Source organism: Aethalodelphis obliquidens, unplaced genomic scaffold (genome assembly GCF_003676395.1).
Source record: "Aethalodelphis obliquidens isolate GAN/ISIS:26980383/991018 unplaced genomic scaffold, ASM367639v1 scaffold28, whole genome shotgun sequence".
NCBI classification, from domain to species: Eukaryota; Metazoa; Chordata; class Mammalia; order Artiodactyla; family Delphinidae; genus Aethalodelphis; species Aethalodelphis obliquidens.
In genome coordinates, this window is record NW_020837972.1 from 1,048,131 (window position 1) to 1,066,887 (window position 18,757).

Below are 18,757 nucleotides of genomic sequence, written 5' to 3' on the forward strand. Positions count from 1 at the left end.
TGGGAAAAACCAAAACCACTTACTCAAGACGATGCGGCTTTAGTCTCCGCATGTGGGGAGGCCATGCCAGGGAAACCGCAGGGAAGCACAAATGCATCATTATGCCTTAAATGCTCGATATCGGTGCCTGTCACCGGAAGAAGGACAGTGACAGAGGCCCCTAGAGTCTGGGGGCTGTAAGGAGGCCAGAGGGTGGACATGGGAAAAGGAGAGAGAAGACCAGTGACAGGGCCAAACAGCAGGGCGGCCACAGAGCTGCAGTCCAGCAGCCTCTCTGCACGTGGGCGCCACTGCACCCCTGAACGCCATGGACAAAGTCCACACCTGCGGGCACCTGTGCGTGTTTCCCTGGAGTCTGGGAAGAGGGTACAGGGTCTTGGCCTGCAGTGGGCTCCAGCCTCCACCTTCCCACCCTGCCCTCAGGTTTCCTGGTGTTGGACAGAGAGCCTAGTCTCTGCTCTGACCCCCTGCCTTGGAGGCTGAATCCCCCAGCTGGGGCTCACCTGGGCACTGGTACTGCCCACTGTCTCTGCGGCCAGCCTGCCTGAACCGCGTTCTCTGGACCCACCTCCTCTGAGGCGGCCTCCATCTCCCCACACCTCTGTGCTCTGGCCCCCAGCTCCCACGGTGCCATCCTAGCTGGGATGTGCTCATCCTGGGGGCTGTCCTTGGGAGGAGGCTGTGGCCTCCTCTGACACATCAGACCTGTGTCCAGAGAGAGCACATGCACCTCTGGGGAACACTCATCAGGCAGAAAGAGGAAGGACCCAGAAGCTCGGTTCAGCCTTGAACTCTCTGCCACCACGGAGAGACCCTCCCGGTTCGCGGTCACAGCTGTGTGGCTCCCAGAACCCGTGGAAAGGAGGAACTCCTGGGGCTGAACCCCTCAGTCCACAGACGTGGGTCCTCGTTCAGCTACTTACTATCAGGTTGGCACGGCTGTGGTGGCCTCAACTCGAAAGCTCTTCTGACTGAGGGACCCCCACCACACATGCAAGCCCCCCATGGTTACAGGTCCCAATCCTGCTGCATCTGGGCCACGTACTGGGGGAAAGAGCAGCAGCAGCTGTTGCTGAAAAATGCGGCAGCCGCGTCCCTACTGTGTGTGCTGAGCCGGCTGCTTAGGTTGGGCGCTCCCTTCCTCACCCAGGCCTGAAGCACCTGCGGGCTTAGCCGGATCTCACACCCAACTCCAAGCTCCACCCAACAATGAAAAGCAGTGTCCTCACCCCGTGACGACGCGTGGATGAGATGACACGGAGGATGACGAGAGCAAGAGGGAGCCCTGGCCTGTCCCTCACCCTGGCCACCCACTGGGGGACTGGGGAGCCACCTCCCCCTTGGGGCCCTGGGCCGGGCCGGCGGCACTCACATTGATCATAGCATTTGAAGTGATGCGGAAAAGGGTGGCCCGCTCGCTGACCGCCTTCAGCTTCTCGCCACTCTCACAGGGGATCCTGAGGCCGTCCAGCTCGCTCAGGGAGCGCTGCAGTGCCACGCCGTGCTTGGCCACGAGCTCATTGCACGTGCTGAGGTCGTCCAGCTTCAGGGAGAGCTTCTTGATGGTGTCGTGTAGCTCGCTCTTATCAGCTGGGGAGGCAGTCTCGTCCTCGTCGTCCCCAGAGTCATCTGTGGAGACACGCGGGGTCGCCATGGTTCTTACGGAGCAACACACACCCAGAGGCCCGGGAGGTGCCGGCTCCTGGCCAGGGCGAGGTGTCTGCACAGCCCCTCTGGAGTCAGTGCGGGGGATGGAAGAGGGGACCAGCTTGAATGACAGGGCCTGGGCTGTGCTTTGCAGGGGGCACCAGCACCCCCCAAGCTGATGTGCAGGCAGGGGTGGGCTGTCCGGGTGAAGAGGTGGAGATGGCTGTGTGGAAGCGGCTCCCATCCCAGACCCCGCAGACCCTGAATGAAGCCCGGGCACTGTCGCCATGTCACAGGCCCAGCCCGGGCTGACCCATGCCTCCCCCGCCAACCTGACCTTGCTCTCCGCTGTCCGCCCACCCCCGGTCCCTGCAAACAATGAGTGCTCGTGCTTCGGGCCTTTCCCTCTGTGTCCCCACTGTATCCCCACTGTGTTCCCACTGCCTGGAACCTCCTCACCACCCCCAGCTCCTCAGAGGTCTCACCCCTGCCCAGCCCAATGCCGCCCCATCTTCAGAGCCGGCCTGAAGACCCCCCAGGCCACAGTCACAGCTCCCTCCCCGCTGCGACCGGTGACCCCCTCCCGCAGGTCTCTCCTGAGGAGCAAGGCCATGCTCACCTATGGGCGTCTCTTGTGTGGAGACACTGGCTGTGGCCTCTCAATGGCCTTGTCAGGGTAGGGACTGTACCACTCCCAGGGGACAGACAGGTGATGAAGCTCAGGTAGGTGAAGCCCTGGCCCAGGCCCCCTGGCTAGTGTGTCTGCCTCCAGAGCCACCCTCTTCACGCCTGGGGGCCTCCATGAGGAGCCAGGCAGGTGCTCACGCCCCACCCCCTCCCTGCTTACTCGACCCCAGGTGCCCTCGGCACCCCTTCCTGGGAGTCTGAGGTACCTTGGAGCCTGGCCCACTGCCAGCCCAGCTTGTGTCCAAAGGGGCGCGGGGCTATGGGAGCCTCCGGGGTGCTCTGCGGCGAGTGGGGTGGGGTGGGGAGCTGGCCTGGGCCCTGCTGCTACTTCGACACTGGCCTGTGAGTACCAGAGGCTGTAATTGCTGAGCGGTGTCTGAGATGCCTTGATTTAGAAATAATTAACAACTTTTTTTTTTTTTGGTAAAGGAAATCTGTAACCCAAGATAGAAATTTTTGAAAAAAGGACGCATTGTGAGAGAACAGATTTCCTCCCATGGCAGACAGGGTGCATGGGGGTGGCCACAGCTGAGACACTGCTCCGCACATGCCCTGAGCTGGAGGCAGGGCCTGGCCAGCCTCGGAGGGGTGCCTGGAGCGAGGAGGTGGCAGTGGGCAGCATCCAGGCTGGGGGCAGGGCTCGCCCACCCCATCCAGCCCAACTGCAGCCCCGAAATGACCCAGTGTCTGGAGACCACACGTGCCGGGCCAGGCCCTGGGCCACTCGCTTGACCAGTGTGAACGCCGAACCTCAGTGACCAGCAGTGCAAGTGTGAAAACGCAGCTTCTGAGACACCAAGCCACCGGTTTAGGGCCTGTTATCAAGGGGGCAGTGCTGGATCTGAACCCAGGGGGATCTGCACGGAATTGTTTCCTCTCTCTGGATCACCTTAGAAAGGCTCCAATGGCTGACGCGTATCTTGCCTTCCTGGGTGCCAGGCACTGGGCAGGGCGCTGCCTTGGTTAATGCACGTTGATGACCCAGTGAGGTAGGTTTGAGGGGGCAGACAGGTGCTTTGAAATTGCCCAGGGCCACAGGCGGGGAAATTCTGGAGCCTCCAGGCCTGTCCGGCTTCAGAGCCTAGGCTCTTAGTTACAACGCAACCTCCTCTCACTTTCCAGGTTCAACGTGTCAAACAACCAGAATGGCCACCAACCAGTCAGCACAGCTGCTGCTGGGCACTGGGAGGGGCACACGGGGGCATGCTGACTGTGGGTCAGCCTGAAAGTGACCCCCTGTGCTCTGAGAAAGAACTGACCAACCTAACTCGGAGCATCTTCCTGCGGGACGGGCAGAGGGTGGGTAATCGCACCTTAGCAAGCAGCTCTTAGGGTCCAAGTTCAGGTCCAGCTGCCAGGGACACAGGAAAGTGCTTGTTCTGCTCCCAAGTTGCTGGCTGTGTTGCTAGGGGAGGGATGGGAAGACACCTGACCAGCAAAGTCTGTTCTATGGGGATGCGCAGGCAAAGTACCTCTCAGAGGGACAGTGAGATCAGAATGGGGGGGAGGGGGCGAGAGGAGGAGTGACTGGATGAATGATCTTGGGTGCATCCCAGGAGGCCTGCATGGAAGCGGCAGGTCACACACAGAAGGGCAGGGTCTGGAGAAGGATGTGAGTAGTAGCACAGAGGAGCTAGCTGGAGAGGGCACAGCTAAGGAGCCTGGGCCTTCATCCCTTGGCAAAACGGAGTATGTGGGCATTTGAGCAGAGGTCCATGGATGAGAGGAGGCTGGTGACAGACTGAAGGGCAAAGCTGAACAATGAAGGGGACCCTGGCCCCCAAATGGTGAACTGTGGCCAGGCTGAGTCCCAGGTCTCAGTTCAGGGTCAGGGGTCTTTGCAAGGAGTAAATCCATGTGGGACACACAGATGAAGCTCAACATCAGAGATGCAAATGAAACCACTCAATGTGATGTTCCTCAAAGTAGCAAAAAGAATAGATGGCATTAACTCATCTTGTGCTTTCTGAAGGATGAACTGGCAGTTACCCATCTAGAGCCATGAAAAGGGCTCCTCGGCTTCCACTGCCCCCCCCACACCCCCACCTGCCCCCCGGACGGGAGCTCTGCTGGTGGTGCATGTCGTCCAAGGAAGGAAAACACTCATACGTGCAAAGTCGCTTAGGCTGTGGTTCTCAAGCTTGTGGCCTTGGGGGTTCTCAGGCTTTTCTGACCCCACACATCTTCACTGTCCCCACTCCCACTGGGAATAAAACTCAGGCACAGTGAGCATCTGAGAGGAACAAAGTAACAATCCACATCTCAATAACACAGCAGACACTGAACTATCCATGGACTTAAAAATCCTACAGGAATTCTGCAACTATATAAATACAAGAATAGCAGCAACTGGAATCTAGGACCACATCGAAGCCACACATCCACCCACGGTGGAGCCCTGGCCTGCCTCAAAGCTCATGTGAAGGCCAGAACTCAGCACAGAGCAGCTATGCGGAGGAGCTTCCAGGCTGCCCCTGGTGTAGGAAAAATCAGGTGGTCGGAGAGCAGAGGCTTGAGCTCCGGGGCACCTCCCCAGGCGGGGGCGCTCACACGTCTGCCCCAGCCACTGACATGAGGAGCCTGCGGTCCCTGCGCAGTGGGGAGGTGCCAGCACAGGACCGAGGGTGGAGGAGGCAGGACTGGACAGGAGATCCCCTTCACCGGGCAGTAGGTGTGAGCAAGGGGCCGGTTAGGGGAGCCCAAAGTGCACATGGCACCTGCCCTCTGCCTGGTGAAGATCGTTTGCCATCCTCCACACCGAATCTCAACCCCTGAGCACAAGGCCCGTCTCTCCCACTCTCCCCGGGACACGCTGGCCTGCAGGGCCCCTCACCCACCCCCACCGAGCTCCCTGCGGTCAGTTGCCTTGCTCCACTCATGCTGGCCTCTGGCTGGCTCTGCACCAGCTGGTGAGCCCCGGGAAATGCTGCGTGAGTTGCACTCAGACCCAGCCCAGTCTCAGCAGCTCGGGAAGCAAGCTCTGGAAGAGGCAGCTTCCTACTGCTCAGCCGTGAAGGGCTGGGTGGGAAGGCGGCGTCCGGCAGCAAACAGCCACAGCAATGGACGGTGGCAGCAATGGACAGTGGCAGTAGTGGCCAGGGCATACACAAGGTGCCGGCACTTCTTAAAGCACTGGACAAATAACTCACTTAATCTTTGCACCCTTAGCACCCTCATTTTACAGGTGAGAAAGCAGAGGATCAGAGCAGGACGGGTCCTACAGAGAGTAAGTGGTGGGGCTGGGGTCCCTCCCCTGGTCTCTCAGCACAGGCCACACCGAGGGGGTCACTAACAGGGGCATCTCACCCTGCCCTCTCCCTGCTAGCCTACATCATCTCACCCTCCTCCCCCACCCCTCCCGAGACTGTTAGCCTCACCAGGAAGAGGACAGAGCCAGAATGTCTGTACTGGGGGTGGCGGCGGGACTGCAGACCCTGCCACCCACACCCTCATCTCAGCGGGAGGGCTGAGGTTCAGGGCAGGAAGCATCTGGCCAAGACCACCAGCAGCCAGAGAACAGAAGCCCACATCCCTGCATGGCCAGCCTCCAAGGACAGTGACCCCAGGGAGCCAAACTGGAAGAAGGACTGGAGAGCTGGAGGGGGCAAAGGGGAGGCCCAGGCAGGGAGCAGGCGGCAGGGGCTTCTGCCCTCCCATCCTCCCGGCCCCAGCTGCCAGGGCCATCGTGCTGAACCCCTGCTTCCCCAGGCCTTGCTCTGCCTGCCTGTCTTGCGCTGCTGCTCTGGGTGTGCTTCTAACGTTCAGATCAAACCTTCACAGAAAAGCGACTCAGCAGGAGCCCAGTGAGTTGCTCCACCAGCTGCAAAGACTGTGGCTTCTGAGACCAGGAAGCGGGCCTGGCAGATGGGGAAGGTGACTCTGCTCTTCTTCCCCAGGCAACTCTGCACCAATGAGCCTGTACCTTCTAATGAGAAAGACTTCCTGGGGAACTCAGGCCTGACATTCCTCAGCCAGTGGCACCCCGAGCCTCCCTGGCTAAAGTGACAAAAGCAAACAGCAGCTCCAGACTGTGGAACATGTAAAGAACAATCAACCCAGTCTCCAAGCCAGGGGCGGGGTTCAAGGTAAGGTGCAGGCAGCTCTGGGGATGGCGGGATCACATGCAGCAAATGACCGTGGAATAAAGGGCTCAAGCCTGTTCTCAGACACGACCATTTCTAGAAAAGCACCGACTCCTGAAATACCCACTGATTTTCACCAGCTAAATGCAAGAATGAATTCTCCTTTTTGTTAGATGAGAATAAATCCATAAAACTCGGGTTACCAACATGTTTACAAGGCGGCAGTCACAACTTCTCTGTCCATCCCGGCCAGGCCAGCAGAGTACGGCAGTGGCCTCCCATCCATGGCAAGCTTCCCAAGTGCATGAGTTTCCAACCCTTATCCTGGGTTGGCTAGTGTCCCCCCAAAATCATGCCCTTCCTGGAACTTCAGAATGTGACCTTATTTGGGCTGATGCAGGTATAATTAGTTAAGATGAGTCATATTGGAATAGGGGGGTCCTTAATCTAATATGACTGACCTCCTTACAGGAAGAGAAGCAAAGACACAGAAACACTCGTGATGACACAAGAGACTGGAGTGAAGCATCTGCAAGCCAAGGACTGCCAGCAACACCAGAAGCTGATCAGTACTCTGACTTACTGCCCTGAGGGGTGGTCCCTGGATGCTCCCTAGATAAGCACTGAGACTCCCACCTGGGCACAGAGACCTCACAGGTCTCTCTGTTCTCCCCTCAAGCCTGGCACACATGCCTCCCTGACTGCTCAGGGAGGTGGCCTGGGACAGCGGAGGAGCCCGGTTCTGGGCCAGGCAGTCCTGCTTCAACCCCACGTGGCCTTGGCTAAGGGTGCTTGTCCATACTCTGGGGATATTCATACCTCCTCTGGAAAAGGATTTAAGTCCCCAGCGTGCAGCCAGGGCAGAGCTGGGACTTCCTGGCCCCCCACCCACCAATATCCCTGTCACCCTCATCAGCACAGCTCACTTTTTGCACATAACGAGTCTTGAGTTTACTTCAAATCATAGAGGCTTGGAGCCAGAGGGAGCCCCGGTGTTTCTGCTGTGCCCCCACCCCCGCTTGGGGGTCTCCTTGAACCCTTCAGTAGCCGGCTGCAGCTGAGGAGCCACTGGGCACCCGCACCAGGGCTGGGACCCTCTTTCACCTGGAACTCCTGGGAAGGAGTGGGTTGCCATGGAAACAGCCAGCAGAGCAGAGCCAGGTGGGCTATTTTTAGAAGTGGAGCTTTTTTCCCCCCATCTTTGAGGAAAATGGATCAAGTTTCTGGGTGGGGAGGCAGCTTTTTGAAACCAAGTAACCAAAAGGCTGCACAGATTGGTCTGGAAGGTGGGGGAGGTGACATGGTGGGGACATGGGAGCCAGGGGCCCTGTGGCTGCCCCATTTTGCATTGTCTCTTGCTTGTTTCTCTGGGGAATCTGGCTTTGCCCTCGCCTGCCCACAAGCTCCTCGGGGTCAAGGCACAGGATGACCAGGGCCCCCCTTCCCTCACACACTGTGGCTGGAGATGAGTGACAGCAGCACTGGCTGAGGAGGGGCCTCAGGACAGGTGAGGTGAAGGCTGGGGAAGCCCAGCACTCACGCCTCCCTCTGCACCTCCACCCAGCGCTGGGCAGGACAAGGTTTGGGGGGAGGTGGTGCTTAGATGGGTCCTGGCAGAGGGACAGGACTGCAGCGGAAGGGGACAGGCCTATGGAGGTGAGGAGACAAGTTCAGGGACACCAGCAGGGTTCTGAACAGGGAGGGACATTCAGATGGCTCATCCACCTCTAGGTGCCAGGAAGCCAGGGACCCCCGCCCTCGCCCAGCCAGGCCATGCTCTGCCTGCGCTCCATGCCCTTGCTTCCTCTTGGCTCTTCAGCCCATCTAGTGCCAGGGAGACCCCGTGGCTTTCCCACCTCCTTGCCACTCTCCAAATTTCTTTCCTCCTCTCCTCCGTCTGCAGATGGCTGCTCCCGGGGCTTCCCTGGCGGCCCAGTGGTTAAGAATCCGCCTGCCAATGCAGGGGACACGGGTTCGAGCCCTGATCCAGGAAGATCCCACATGCCGCAGAGTAACTAAGCCCACACGCCACAACTACTGAAGCCCGCGCACCTAGAGCCTGTGCTCCGCAACAAGAGAAACCACTGCAATGAGAAGCCCGCGCACCGCAATGAGTAGTAGCCCCCACTCGCACGCAGCAACGAAGACCCAACATCACCAAAAATAATAAATAAATAAAATAAATTTATTTTTTAAAAAAAGATGGCTGCTCCCCAAGGCCCAGTACCCATCGTTTCACCTGAGCACTGCCCTGAGCCCTCGGGCTCCCCAGGACTTGCCCCTGGACCTGCCTCCGGCTGATGGGAGTAACATTCAAAAATGTAAAAAGAAGGTGATGGCTTCTTGGATGACAAGGTACAAAACTTGCTAGCCAGGCACTAGGCCACTGACCGGGCAGGGCCCAGAGGGGGTCAGGGGAATAAGAGAGAAGCCTTGTCCCATTGGCCAGGAGTCACGGGAGGAGGCAGCCACACAAGGGGACCCACAGCCATCCATGGGTGGGTGGCGCAAGGCAGGTGGAGGCCAGCAGACAGCCAAGGAGTGCCACTAGCTGGTGTGGGGAAGGGGCGGGGGGACAGGACACATGCTGTCTGAGTGCCTGCTCACCCCAGGCTGGCCCCGTCCCAGCCCCCTGCCACTCCACAGAAGAGAGGGCACAGGGAGGGTGGGGAAGGATCCCTGCTCCCTGCTCCACCATGGCAGGGAGCCTGCATCAGTGCAGCGTGGGCCCCGCTGTGCCCGTAGCCTGAGACCCAACTTAGAACGGCAGCTGACGATGCTGACATCATGCCCTGACCCAGCAGTGCTCCCTGACCCAGCAGCATGGTAAATGGATTAATGGGGACAGGCGCTGCTCCCCTCCCTCTCCACAGGACAGGGAGGGGACAAGGCCTAACCCCCGAGCCCTGCAGCCTTCCAGCCATGGTCTGGGACCCTGAGTGGCCACACCTCCCTGGGGCCCCCAGGACCCCATGGGGGGCTTTCATCTCGCCTGAACACTAAGAACTTTGAGCAGGGAGTGCCTCCCGCTTTCCTGCAGTCTGGCTGTGCAGAGACCCCCACCGCAGGGCCTCTGAGAAGACAAGCACAGCCAGCGGGCGTTGGTTTCAAGTGAGAACCGTGGGGCCCTGCACTCTCGGCAGAAAACAGCCACTTCCAATTTGCAGTGTTAGCATCTCAAAAATTCAATTACAGCAGGTTTGCTGACTGTTATTTAGATTTCAGGAGGTTTGTTAAGCTGCCCAAATTCAATTGCAGAATCCAATCAGCTGGATGCTGACAACAGAAACAGGCCTTGAGGCAGGTCCACGAGGTCAAGTGACTTTGGTGGCTCTGAGACCCTACAGCCCTGTTGCTCAGTGACAGCCTATCCTGTGCTTCCTTGGGTCATGACTTCGCCATGTTATGACACAGTTTGCTGCATGAACCACACCCAGGAGAGGAATGGGTGGCGTGGAGAGTTATGGACTGTGCCCAAGACCCAAGGCTCCTGAGTGGTGGAGCTGGGATTGGCAGAGTGGTCTTTACAAAGAGTCTGATGGCCCCTGCCACTCCCATGGCCCTGAGGCTGAGAGACTGCAGCAGCTCACTCCACCCAGCCCGAGATGAAGCCTGTACTGGCCAGTGACCACCTGGCCTGGACTGGGCGAGTGGGGAGGTGAGCCCTGCCTGGGGTGACGCTGCTCCTGTGGTCCTTTGCCCTGGAGGAGGGCCCCACTCAGGCAATGGGGAGAGGGAGGCTGAGAGGTCTCCTAGTCTTGACAGAGAAGGGCTCAGACAGGAGCCCCGGGGTGGGGTCCCAAGAGGCCTTGGGAGGAGGTGACTGCCTTACAGGCACACCCTGCAAGGGGTGACACAGGAGGAGGTGCTGCTCCAGGGGGATGAGGTCCAGGAGCACGGGGCCAGAGCCCTGAGGAGGAGCACCCCTGAAGTGCAGTCCCTGAGGCAGGTCGGAGGCCTCAGCGCTGGAGAGTGAAGCACGGGAACCAGGTCAGACGAGACAGGGAGCCACTGGGGGCCCCTGGGAACGGGAGTGCCCCCCCACCAAGGTACTGCCAGTCCTTCCTGACTGGGAAATCCAGAAGGAAAGCAGATCTGTCTTTCCCAAAGTACATTCTGTGGGACACTAGTCCTGCAGGGGGTTCTGCAGAAAAAGGAACCAGTGATTTAAAAAAAAAAATTTCCAAAAATAGGATGAATGACGTCCTTCCCAGCCAAGGAGGCAGGTGACTGAAAGCTCTGAGAAGCTTGGCCTTGAGGATACCGGAAGGCATGGAGGAATCTAATCTGATGGAAAAATCAGATAATAATAAATAATAAATCGTGAAACCCTGGTAGGCAGATGGAAAACACAAGCCAGAGCACCGGCATCATATGACCTTTGTGGGCCCTCTGTGGCCCATCGCCCCTCCTCTCTCTCTGGCGATCAGCATGGGGTGTGTTGAGGGCACCAGGAACCGGGTGAGACCACATTCAGGCTCTCCAGCAGCTTCCACTGGAGAGGGGTGCAGGGGTGGCACCCCAACCTGGACAGCTATCAACAAGGCTGAGGTGGGGCCCCATGGATGGGTGCCCTGGGCTGACACAAAAGTCGGGCTTTGCTTCCAGTCCACAGGGGATGCAGAGGCAGGAACCTCATCCCACAAACACGAATCTGTAGGCCAGTATCTGTGGTGACTGAATCTCTGATCTTCTCAGGGAAAAACACCCCCAGGGACCCCTGGGCTGGCTGTAGAGGCCAGAAAGCAGCGGAAGGCTGGGCGAAAACCTCAGAGAGCAAAGAAACAAACCCCCTTTCCTCTCACTGGAAGGGGCTAGGGCGCAGGGTCAGAGCCACGAGCCACATGATGGGTGAAAAATAAGTGTATGCAAACGACGGCTAGGACGCCCGCAGAACCAGGTGCCTTCCTCCTCAGCAGAGGGCTGTGACCTGGGGCCACACAGCATCCTCAGGATGATGGACGGCTCTGGGAGCAGGGCCCAACTCCAGGGAAATAAACACTGGTGCAGAGATGGAGCCTAAAAATAGAGGCGCAGGCTCCAATTATGACATCTTCTGAGATGCTGAAGCCAACCTGCCACCCACAGCCCCCTCCAGCCCACAGAGCGCCCAGCCCACCCAGAGCTTCCACCCTAACCAGGGTTTCCACGGGGTCTCCTAAAGGAATGGGGTGCCGTCCCAGATCCAGCACTGCAGGGAGCTGGCGTCCTACGCATCCCCCCCGCTCCAGACTCACTCATCTGCCCCGTCCCGGTTTGAGTCTTGCCCCAAGGTCCCAAGGTGCAGAGGTGGGCTGCCCCTCAGCCAACCTGAGGCAGGTGCGTGAGGGCTGGACCCCACGCCAGCTGGGTTTGGGCGGAGACGCTGCAGCCCACCCCCTGCCGGTACCAGCTGACTGGGGGCGAGGCGCCGCTGCTCTCACCTGAGCCCTTGTTTAAGGGGCACGAGAGAGGCAGCTGGAGCACGGACGCTCCTCTTCCTCCGACCTGCTGATGTCGAGACAGGAACCCACCTGCGTCTCAGCACGGTGGATCCTCCCCGAGGCACCCGCCTCACCTAGACAACAGTGAGCCTCCTCAGGGGGCTGCCATGCTCCCCCAGCCTCCACTGCAAGCCTCTAAACTCCATCCCACCTGTCTGCTCACTCCTGGCTCACAGAAAGCCCCCTGCAGGCCCAGCCTCCAGGTCAGGGGGACCGCCTGGTGCCTTGGTGGCGGGAAGGGCATCAGTATTTTTTAAAAGTTTCTCCAGGAGATTTCACACCGCAGCCGGGTGAGAACTGCTGGGTTAGATGCTGGCGAGGCCTCACCAAGCTTTAACACCTCATAATCCGAGGCTTCAGCCACATGTTTCCTCAGCGCTCCATATCTGTCCCCCACACCCTGCACCCCACCTCCAGGTGCTGCCTCCCAGCTCTGCAGACTGAGGAACCAAGGCCGAGGGGCTCACATGGCCTCCAGGCATCTGGCTCCTGGGGCTCCCTCTCTCCGGGGCCCTACACTGCCTTCTGGGTAACCAAAGAAAAGGAAAAAAGTTCTCTCGGCTTGCCAGCTTAGGAAATTAAACAACGCCCTTGTTTCCATGTTGAAATCCAGCCTTTGTCCACAGAACACAATTTCAGTTTGGGTGTTGCTGTCTCACCTCTGGTCCTGTTTCTTCACGACGGTGTTACTTGTTAGCAGCTGCCCCAGATCCCATCAGGTTACGAGCCGTGGCCTCCCCATGGCACTGGCTGCTGGGGCCGTGGCAGGAACACCATGGAACGGCTTCTTTCTGCCCTCGTAGGCAAGGGGGAAGCACTGCCCTTGGCCCAACCGTGAGCACAGCTCCCCGGAGGCCACTGAGCCCACCTCACACTTCTCCCCACCAGAGAAGGGCGCCCACCCCACGGTCCCACCCCCTCCGCTTCCCGTTGTGGGTCCAGAGATCCCTGACCAATGAGAAGGATCATTTAATGAACAACAAGGAGCCCCACCTGTGGGAGTGTTTAATCTTGCTCAGCACAAACACCTGTCTCACAGCCAAAGCAAGTGGGACTGAACTGAAGCGAGGTCTGCCGACCCACACGAGAACCCACTGATCCACCCCCAGCGGCGCCAGCAGAGTTGAGCCACTCGCTGGAAACTGCCAGATTACATTTTCCTGGCCCGAAGACAGCCACAGCTGCTTATCCTTGGAAATCATCGGACGCCCACGTAATCACGCTAACAAGCTTTCCATGTGTGGCCACCTCTAGGCGTCAATGACAGAGAGTGACTGGGTCGGGGAGGAGGCGGGGTGGGGTGGGGCAGGGCTGGGAGAGGGGTCCCGCCACCTAGGAGCCCGACGGGCCCTGGAGGGGCAGGGGCTGCATCTGCCTGGCTGATCTCCACCTCCTGGGCCTGCATGCAGGAGGTGCCAAACAGAAACCTGTTGAATGAACGGATGCCACAAGGGACGATGGTGGGAAGCGTTTTGTGAACCCCAGGGCAGTGTGCAGGTGAGCGGTGATGGGTTCAGGGTTTTCCCCTGGCTCTTGAGAGAAGGCAGCAATCACAACCCACTCACCGTATGACCCACCCCCTTTGGCTGCCCAGTCCCTGCAAAGTTCCTCTTTCTCGCCCTGCAGACCTCAGAGTGCCCTCCCGCTGCTTCTTGCTGTGGGTGGTGAGTGGGGGCCTGGCCCTGGGCCAAGCTCTGTGGGGAGGGTGAGGAGGAGACCCACAGGCCCTGCCTGGGTGGTAGAATCTCATAGTCTGCTCCATGCAGGGTGGACAGGCCAAGTTGTGTCTTAAACAGAAAGGGAACAGAGCCACCCCTTTCATTTAAATGCCCATGTAAGACGCTCTCCCCTTTAGGAGTCAAGCAGACCTGCAAGTCCCAGTTTGCTATTTATCACCCCTGAGACCCTGCAGCTACTTAACTTCTTTACCTTCAGTTCCTCATCTGTAAAATGGGTCAATGCCTGTAATGTGCTTAACACAGTGTCTGCCACAGTGAGGCCACGAACATCAGCCATTATTACCTGGCTATAAAAAAGAGCCACACTGAAGGTAGAAAAGTCAAAAAGCCCTGTAGAGAAAAGCATAAAGTAGCAAAGAAACAATCACCAGCAATCCTCCTCAAGATAACCTCATCAACCTGTCTGATGCCAGTGGCATCTCTTCCCGCCCGCTCCCACATGCTACCCATAATGGGGACTGTCCCTTGTTCCAATTCCATGACTGCCGGCGACCAAGAACACCCAAGCAAGGGAACTCTCAGGGGCCAGGAGGGTGGATGGGAACTCTCGTCACTTGAAAAGCGTGTGCCCTGCGATCCAGGCACACCTGGAGCCAGGTTACCATGACTGCCTGCTCCCTGCCAGTCTGAGGTCCAGGTGGGCAGAGGCAGCCACCTGAAGGGTCACCTGAAGGGAAGGCCGCCAGTCTCTGATGGCAACACCAGAAGAGTACACTTGGCAGAATGTGTTTAAAGTGACCCGGCTCAGAGTGAGGCCGAGAGAAAGGGGCAGGAGGTAGGGACAGTTTTGGAGGCCGTCTGGCTCCTCCAAAGGCCCTTTTGTTCCTCTCCTCGTTCTGGGTCACTGTCCATGCAGCTAGGAGCCTGGCACAGGCCCTGTGTTCGCAGGCATCTGAACATTCCTCCTGGAGGACACGGAGGGCAGTGGACAGTCCTCTTCATGGCCCACATCCTTGGGAGCCCCGACCCAGAACTGACAGGGGAAGGCTGGGGATGAGGGTCAGTGCGGCCGAAGAAGGCATTCCTGTACCCGGAAGACATCAACGCTTTCCAATTCCCAGTCTAGCCTTCTGTTTTGTGTTTCCTATGTTCCCAGGTCGCTAGGGAGGCTGGTGGGTGGGCAGGTCCTCAGCTTAAGTGTTGGTTCGGCCACCAACAGACTGTGTGATTTTGAGCAGGTCTCTCCCTTCTCTGGGCCCCAGTGTTTGCTCCTGAAAGGAAGGGCCTCTACCGGGCAGACCCACACTGCTCTGCGGAGAAGGTCCACCATCTATGGTTAATGCAGAATTTAATGCGTACGTGCATTTGACCCTGGGCCTGGGGGCTTCTCTGCTAGTTGTGCTCTGGGATGGGGAGGAGAAAGAAACAACCCTGTGACGAAGCAAGCTACCCCAACCCCACCCCGGATGTGATGATTCAGCAGAACTGGTCATTTATGAAGAAGCCCTGGGAGCCAGGCCAGAGGCCAGGATCCATGGAGGCCCTGCCACCGTGAGATGGAGCAGAATGCTAGAGAGTAACTGCATCCCAGCCAGGCAGGCAGAGCCCAGATCTGGGAGTCAGAAGCGGGGCTCAGACCCAGAGGCGGGGGAAGGAAACAGGGCTGAGGAAAGGCCTGACGTGGAAAAGGTTCGAGAGCGTCGGTCACCAGTGCCCCTGCCCTCTGCACGGCTTGTTCCTCCATTAGTCAGCTGTGCCCCTGCCCAGGTCCACCGTCGCCTCCCCAGCCCTGTTCCCGCACCTGCTGGACAAGAAGGGCAGCCACCCCTCACAGCTTCGAGGGGCCCTACCAGCAGGACCGTGCAGACACCACTGTGGGCAGGTGGCTTCCAAGGCTTGGCTCAGGGGGAAAAGCTACTTGAGCAGTGATTGCTAAGGAGGAAAATCAATCTGAAAATAGTGAGGCCCCAGAAAAATTCACATTCGGGAGGAACCTGCTTGCGAGGAGCTTGGCCAAAGACAGACGAGGTGGGATTTGCTGGCCGTTTGCTCCCGAGGGCAGGGATGAAGCCCTGGCCCCCGCCTCCCCAGCGGCCCCTGGCTCTGACCATCTGCTTGCCCAGCCTCTGTCAGGGGAGAACTATTTTCTTCCGGGCCAGCAAGCATCATTCTCAGGCTCTTGGCTGATACACTGCTTACTGTAAATCAAGAAATTGGTTTTCTGTTTTCTAAAAGAAATGGAAATTAGAAATTCCAACGTGTGATGGTGTTTGCAAAGAAACTGCAAGTGATTGTCCCTAAAAATAGAAGGGAGCTGTTTCCAACTGCCAAGTCTTTGTGACTAGGAGCAGGGAATACTGCCACAGGGAACTGTGGGGAGGGTGAGATGGTGGAAGTGACAGCCACTGTGAGGCCAGGCGAGGGAAAATCCAGCAGAGACAAGGGAAGAGGGTGAGGGAGCGGGGAAGGAAGAACCTTGTCTCAGAGCAAAGCCCTAGAGGAGGGCCACCTGCCCACCTGGGGCTGTGCCGGCGGGCTCTCTACCTGAGTCCTAGGGACCCCTGCTCAGCAGCTGCTCCCTGAGCCTGCAGGGAGGCTCCTCACAGCCCGGGCAACGCAAGGTCCCCAGAGCCTGGCTGAGACCTTCCCCTCAACTGCAGAGCCCAGGGGCTTCTTACTTAGGCCACGGGGCTGAGGGAGAAACCTGGACCCACCCAAAGGTACCACGCAGTCTGCAAGGGCATCAGAACACAGTCCTGCACAGTCTGAAACCCCACAGCCAGGCGGGCTTGAATTACAACCAGACGGTCTGCAGAGATCCAACATCTTTGGGCCAAGTTTCCACCCGAGACCCATTTCCGATTGGCTCCACGTTGGCCTGGCGGGGCTCCCCTTAAATAGGTCACTGTGGCTGACAACTTTCTGGTGTCCTTGTCCTAGGCCCACCCTGGCTGGAAGGGGGAGGGACTGATGGAACAGGTAGTGGGGGGCCGTGAGGCCTTTGGGCTGTGCTGAGCTGAGGAATATTCAGGCCGTTTAGGGCCGGAGGACTTGGGGCCATGGAATGGCTGTGTCCTACAAAAGACCCCTTTTCTGGAGCAGGTGAGCCTGAGGCAGAGACTCAGGCAACAACAGAGGGTCACTGCTTGCTGGACACACAAAGTCACTCCGCAGTTCACGAAGTACTCTGCCGGGCAGCCCCAACTCGGGTCACCACACCCCTGTGCTGTGGGCTCCACTTCTGGCCTCCTTAAGTGCCAGGGGTGCTGGGGATCTGTGAGGCGAGGTGCTGCCCCCGGTCATCTGATGGGCAGCTTGATTCTGGGATTTGGATGCTGGGGCCATGAACGGGGATGTGCCAGGGCAGTGGGCACATGAGCCAGAAGACAAAGAAGGAACAGCTTCCTTACAGAGCTGAGAGAGAAATAAAAAAACCTAGAATTTTATAGTTCATAAAAATGTCCTCCAAAAATAAAGATGAAGTAAAGATATGTTCAGACAAATAAAACCTGAGAGAATTTGTGGCTCCCTGACCTACAATAAATGTTAAAGGAAGTTCTTCAAGCTGAGAGGAAATGATACCAAATGGAAACTCAGATCCAGACAAAGGAGTGAAGAGGGCTAGAAATGACACCAGGCAGGACCCTGCGGGGACTTCCAGATACAAAAGCCCCTCCAAGTCTTGTTTGTAGGAAAAAGGCTTTCGTTCCCCAGAACTTCCTTAAGTTCCAAAGAGCAGGCACAAGCGTTTACTAGTTAGGGAGGTGGGGGAATGTAAAAACAAAGGAAAAGCAGTTAAGCAAGAAAAGTAATGACAATATTCAGCATAAACAGAGCCCTGGGACTTCCCTGGTGGTGCAGTGGTTAAGAATCTGCCTGCCAATGCAGGGGACATGGGTTCGAGCCCTGGTCCGGGAAGATCCCACACGCCGTGGAGCAACTAAGCCCATGCACCACAACTACTGAGCCTGCGCTTTAGAGCCCGTGAGCCACAACTACTGAGCCCACATGCAACAACTACTGAAGCCTGTGCGCCTAGAGCCCATGCTCCGCAATAAGAGAAGCCACCGCAATGAGAAACCCGAGCACCACAGTGAGGAGTGGCCCCCACTCACTGCAACTAGAGAAAGCCTGCATGCAGCAACAAAGACCCAAATGCAGCCAAATATAAAAATAAATTTAAGGAAAAAGAAAAAAAAAAAAACAGAGTCCTAGTTCCTCCTCAAGGGATATACATAACAATCTGACACATATCTTTGAGTTCTGCAGGATGGTGACCCTCACCCAGGTGGAGGATGGTAGCTATATGCTGAACACAAGGATGCAGACCCCAGAATGGTTGGAACCAGGAGGTTGATGATTAAGATTCTGGAAACATCACCTTGTTACTTCACCACCAACCAATCCGAAGAAGGTCATGCACCCTGCAGCCCTCACCCCAAACGTTGCCTTTAAATTAAAACCATTCCCTGAAAGCCATCTGTCTCTTGTTTGGGTCTTTGAGCATAAGCCACTGTTCTCCTTGCTTGGTGCCCTGCAAATAAGCACCAAACTTTCCTTCACCACAAACCAGTGTCAGTAGATTGGCTTTGCTGTGTGGTGGGTGAGTGGACCCAAGTTCGGTTTGGTAACAGAAAAAATAAGTATGTGAGTGAACATAAAAGATGCTGGTTTTCTCATTTTAAAATTTCATTTAAAGGTAACTGTATAGAGCAAGTAAAAAAAGTGTATCTTCAAAAGTAAAATGGGACACAGCAGAAAGGGTGGGGGCCATAGAAGTAAATATATTGTTGCAAGGTTCTTACTTATAGCTGAAATGGTATATGATTTGAAGGAAGACTGTGATAAGTTAAATGTGCATAATGTAAACCCTAGAGTGGCCACTAAGAAGATAGATGTACAGTTGTGAGCTAATAAAAGGAAAAAAATGAATACTAAAAATAATACCACAGGGGCTTCCCTGGTGGCGTAGTCGTTGAGAGTCCGCCTGCCGATGCATGGGACGCAGGTTCGTGCCCCAGTCCGGGAAGATCCCACATGCCGCAGAGCGGCTGGGCCCGTGAGCCATGGCTGCTGAGCCTGCGCGTTCAGAGCCTGTGCCCCGCAACGGGAGAGGCCACAACAGTGAGAGGCCCATGTACCGCAAAAAAAAAAAAAAAAAAAAAAAAAAAAAAAAAAA

The 18,757-nt window shown here is 57.3% G+C and overlaps 1 protein-coding gene across 2 annotated transcripts in view; it reads right to left on the reverse strand.

Annotated features, from left to right (window-relative positions):
* OSBP2 (oxysterol binding protein 2) overlaps nucleotides 1–18,757 on the reverse strand; it is a 139,503-nt gene that overhangs the window by 30,797 nt on the left and 89,949 nt on the right. For both annotated transcript variants that reach the window (XM_027124295.1, XM_027124294.1), the window contains exon 3: nucleotides 1,373–1,629. In XM_027124295.1, the coding sequence (XP_026980096.1) occupies nucleotides 1,373–1,629 (257 nt within the window). The remainder of the gene's footprint in view (nucleotides 1–1,372; nucleotides 1,630–18,757) is intronic.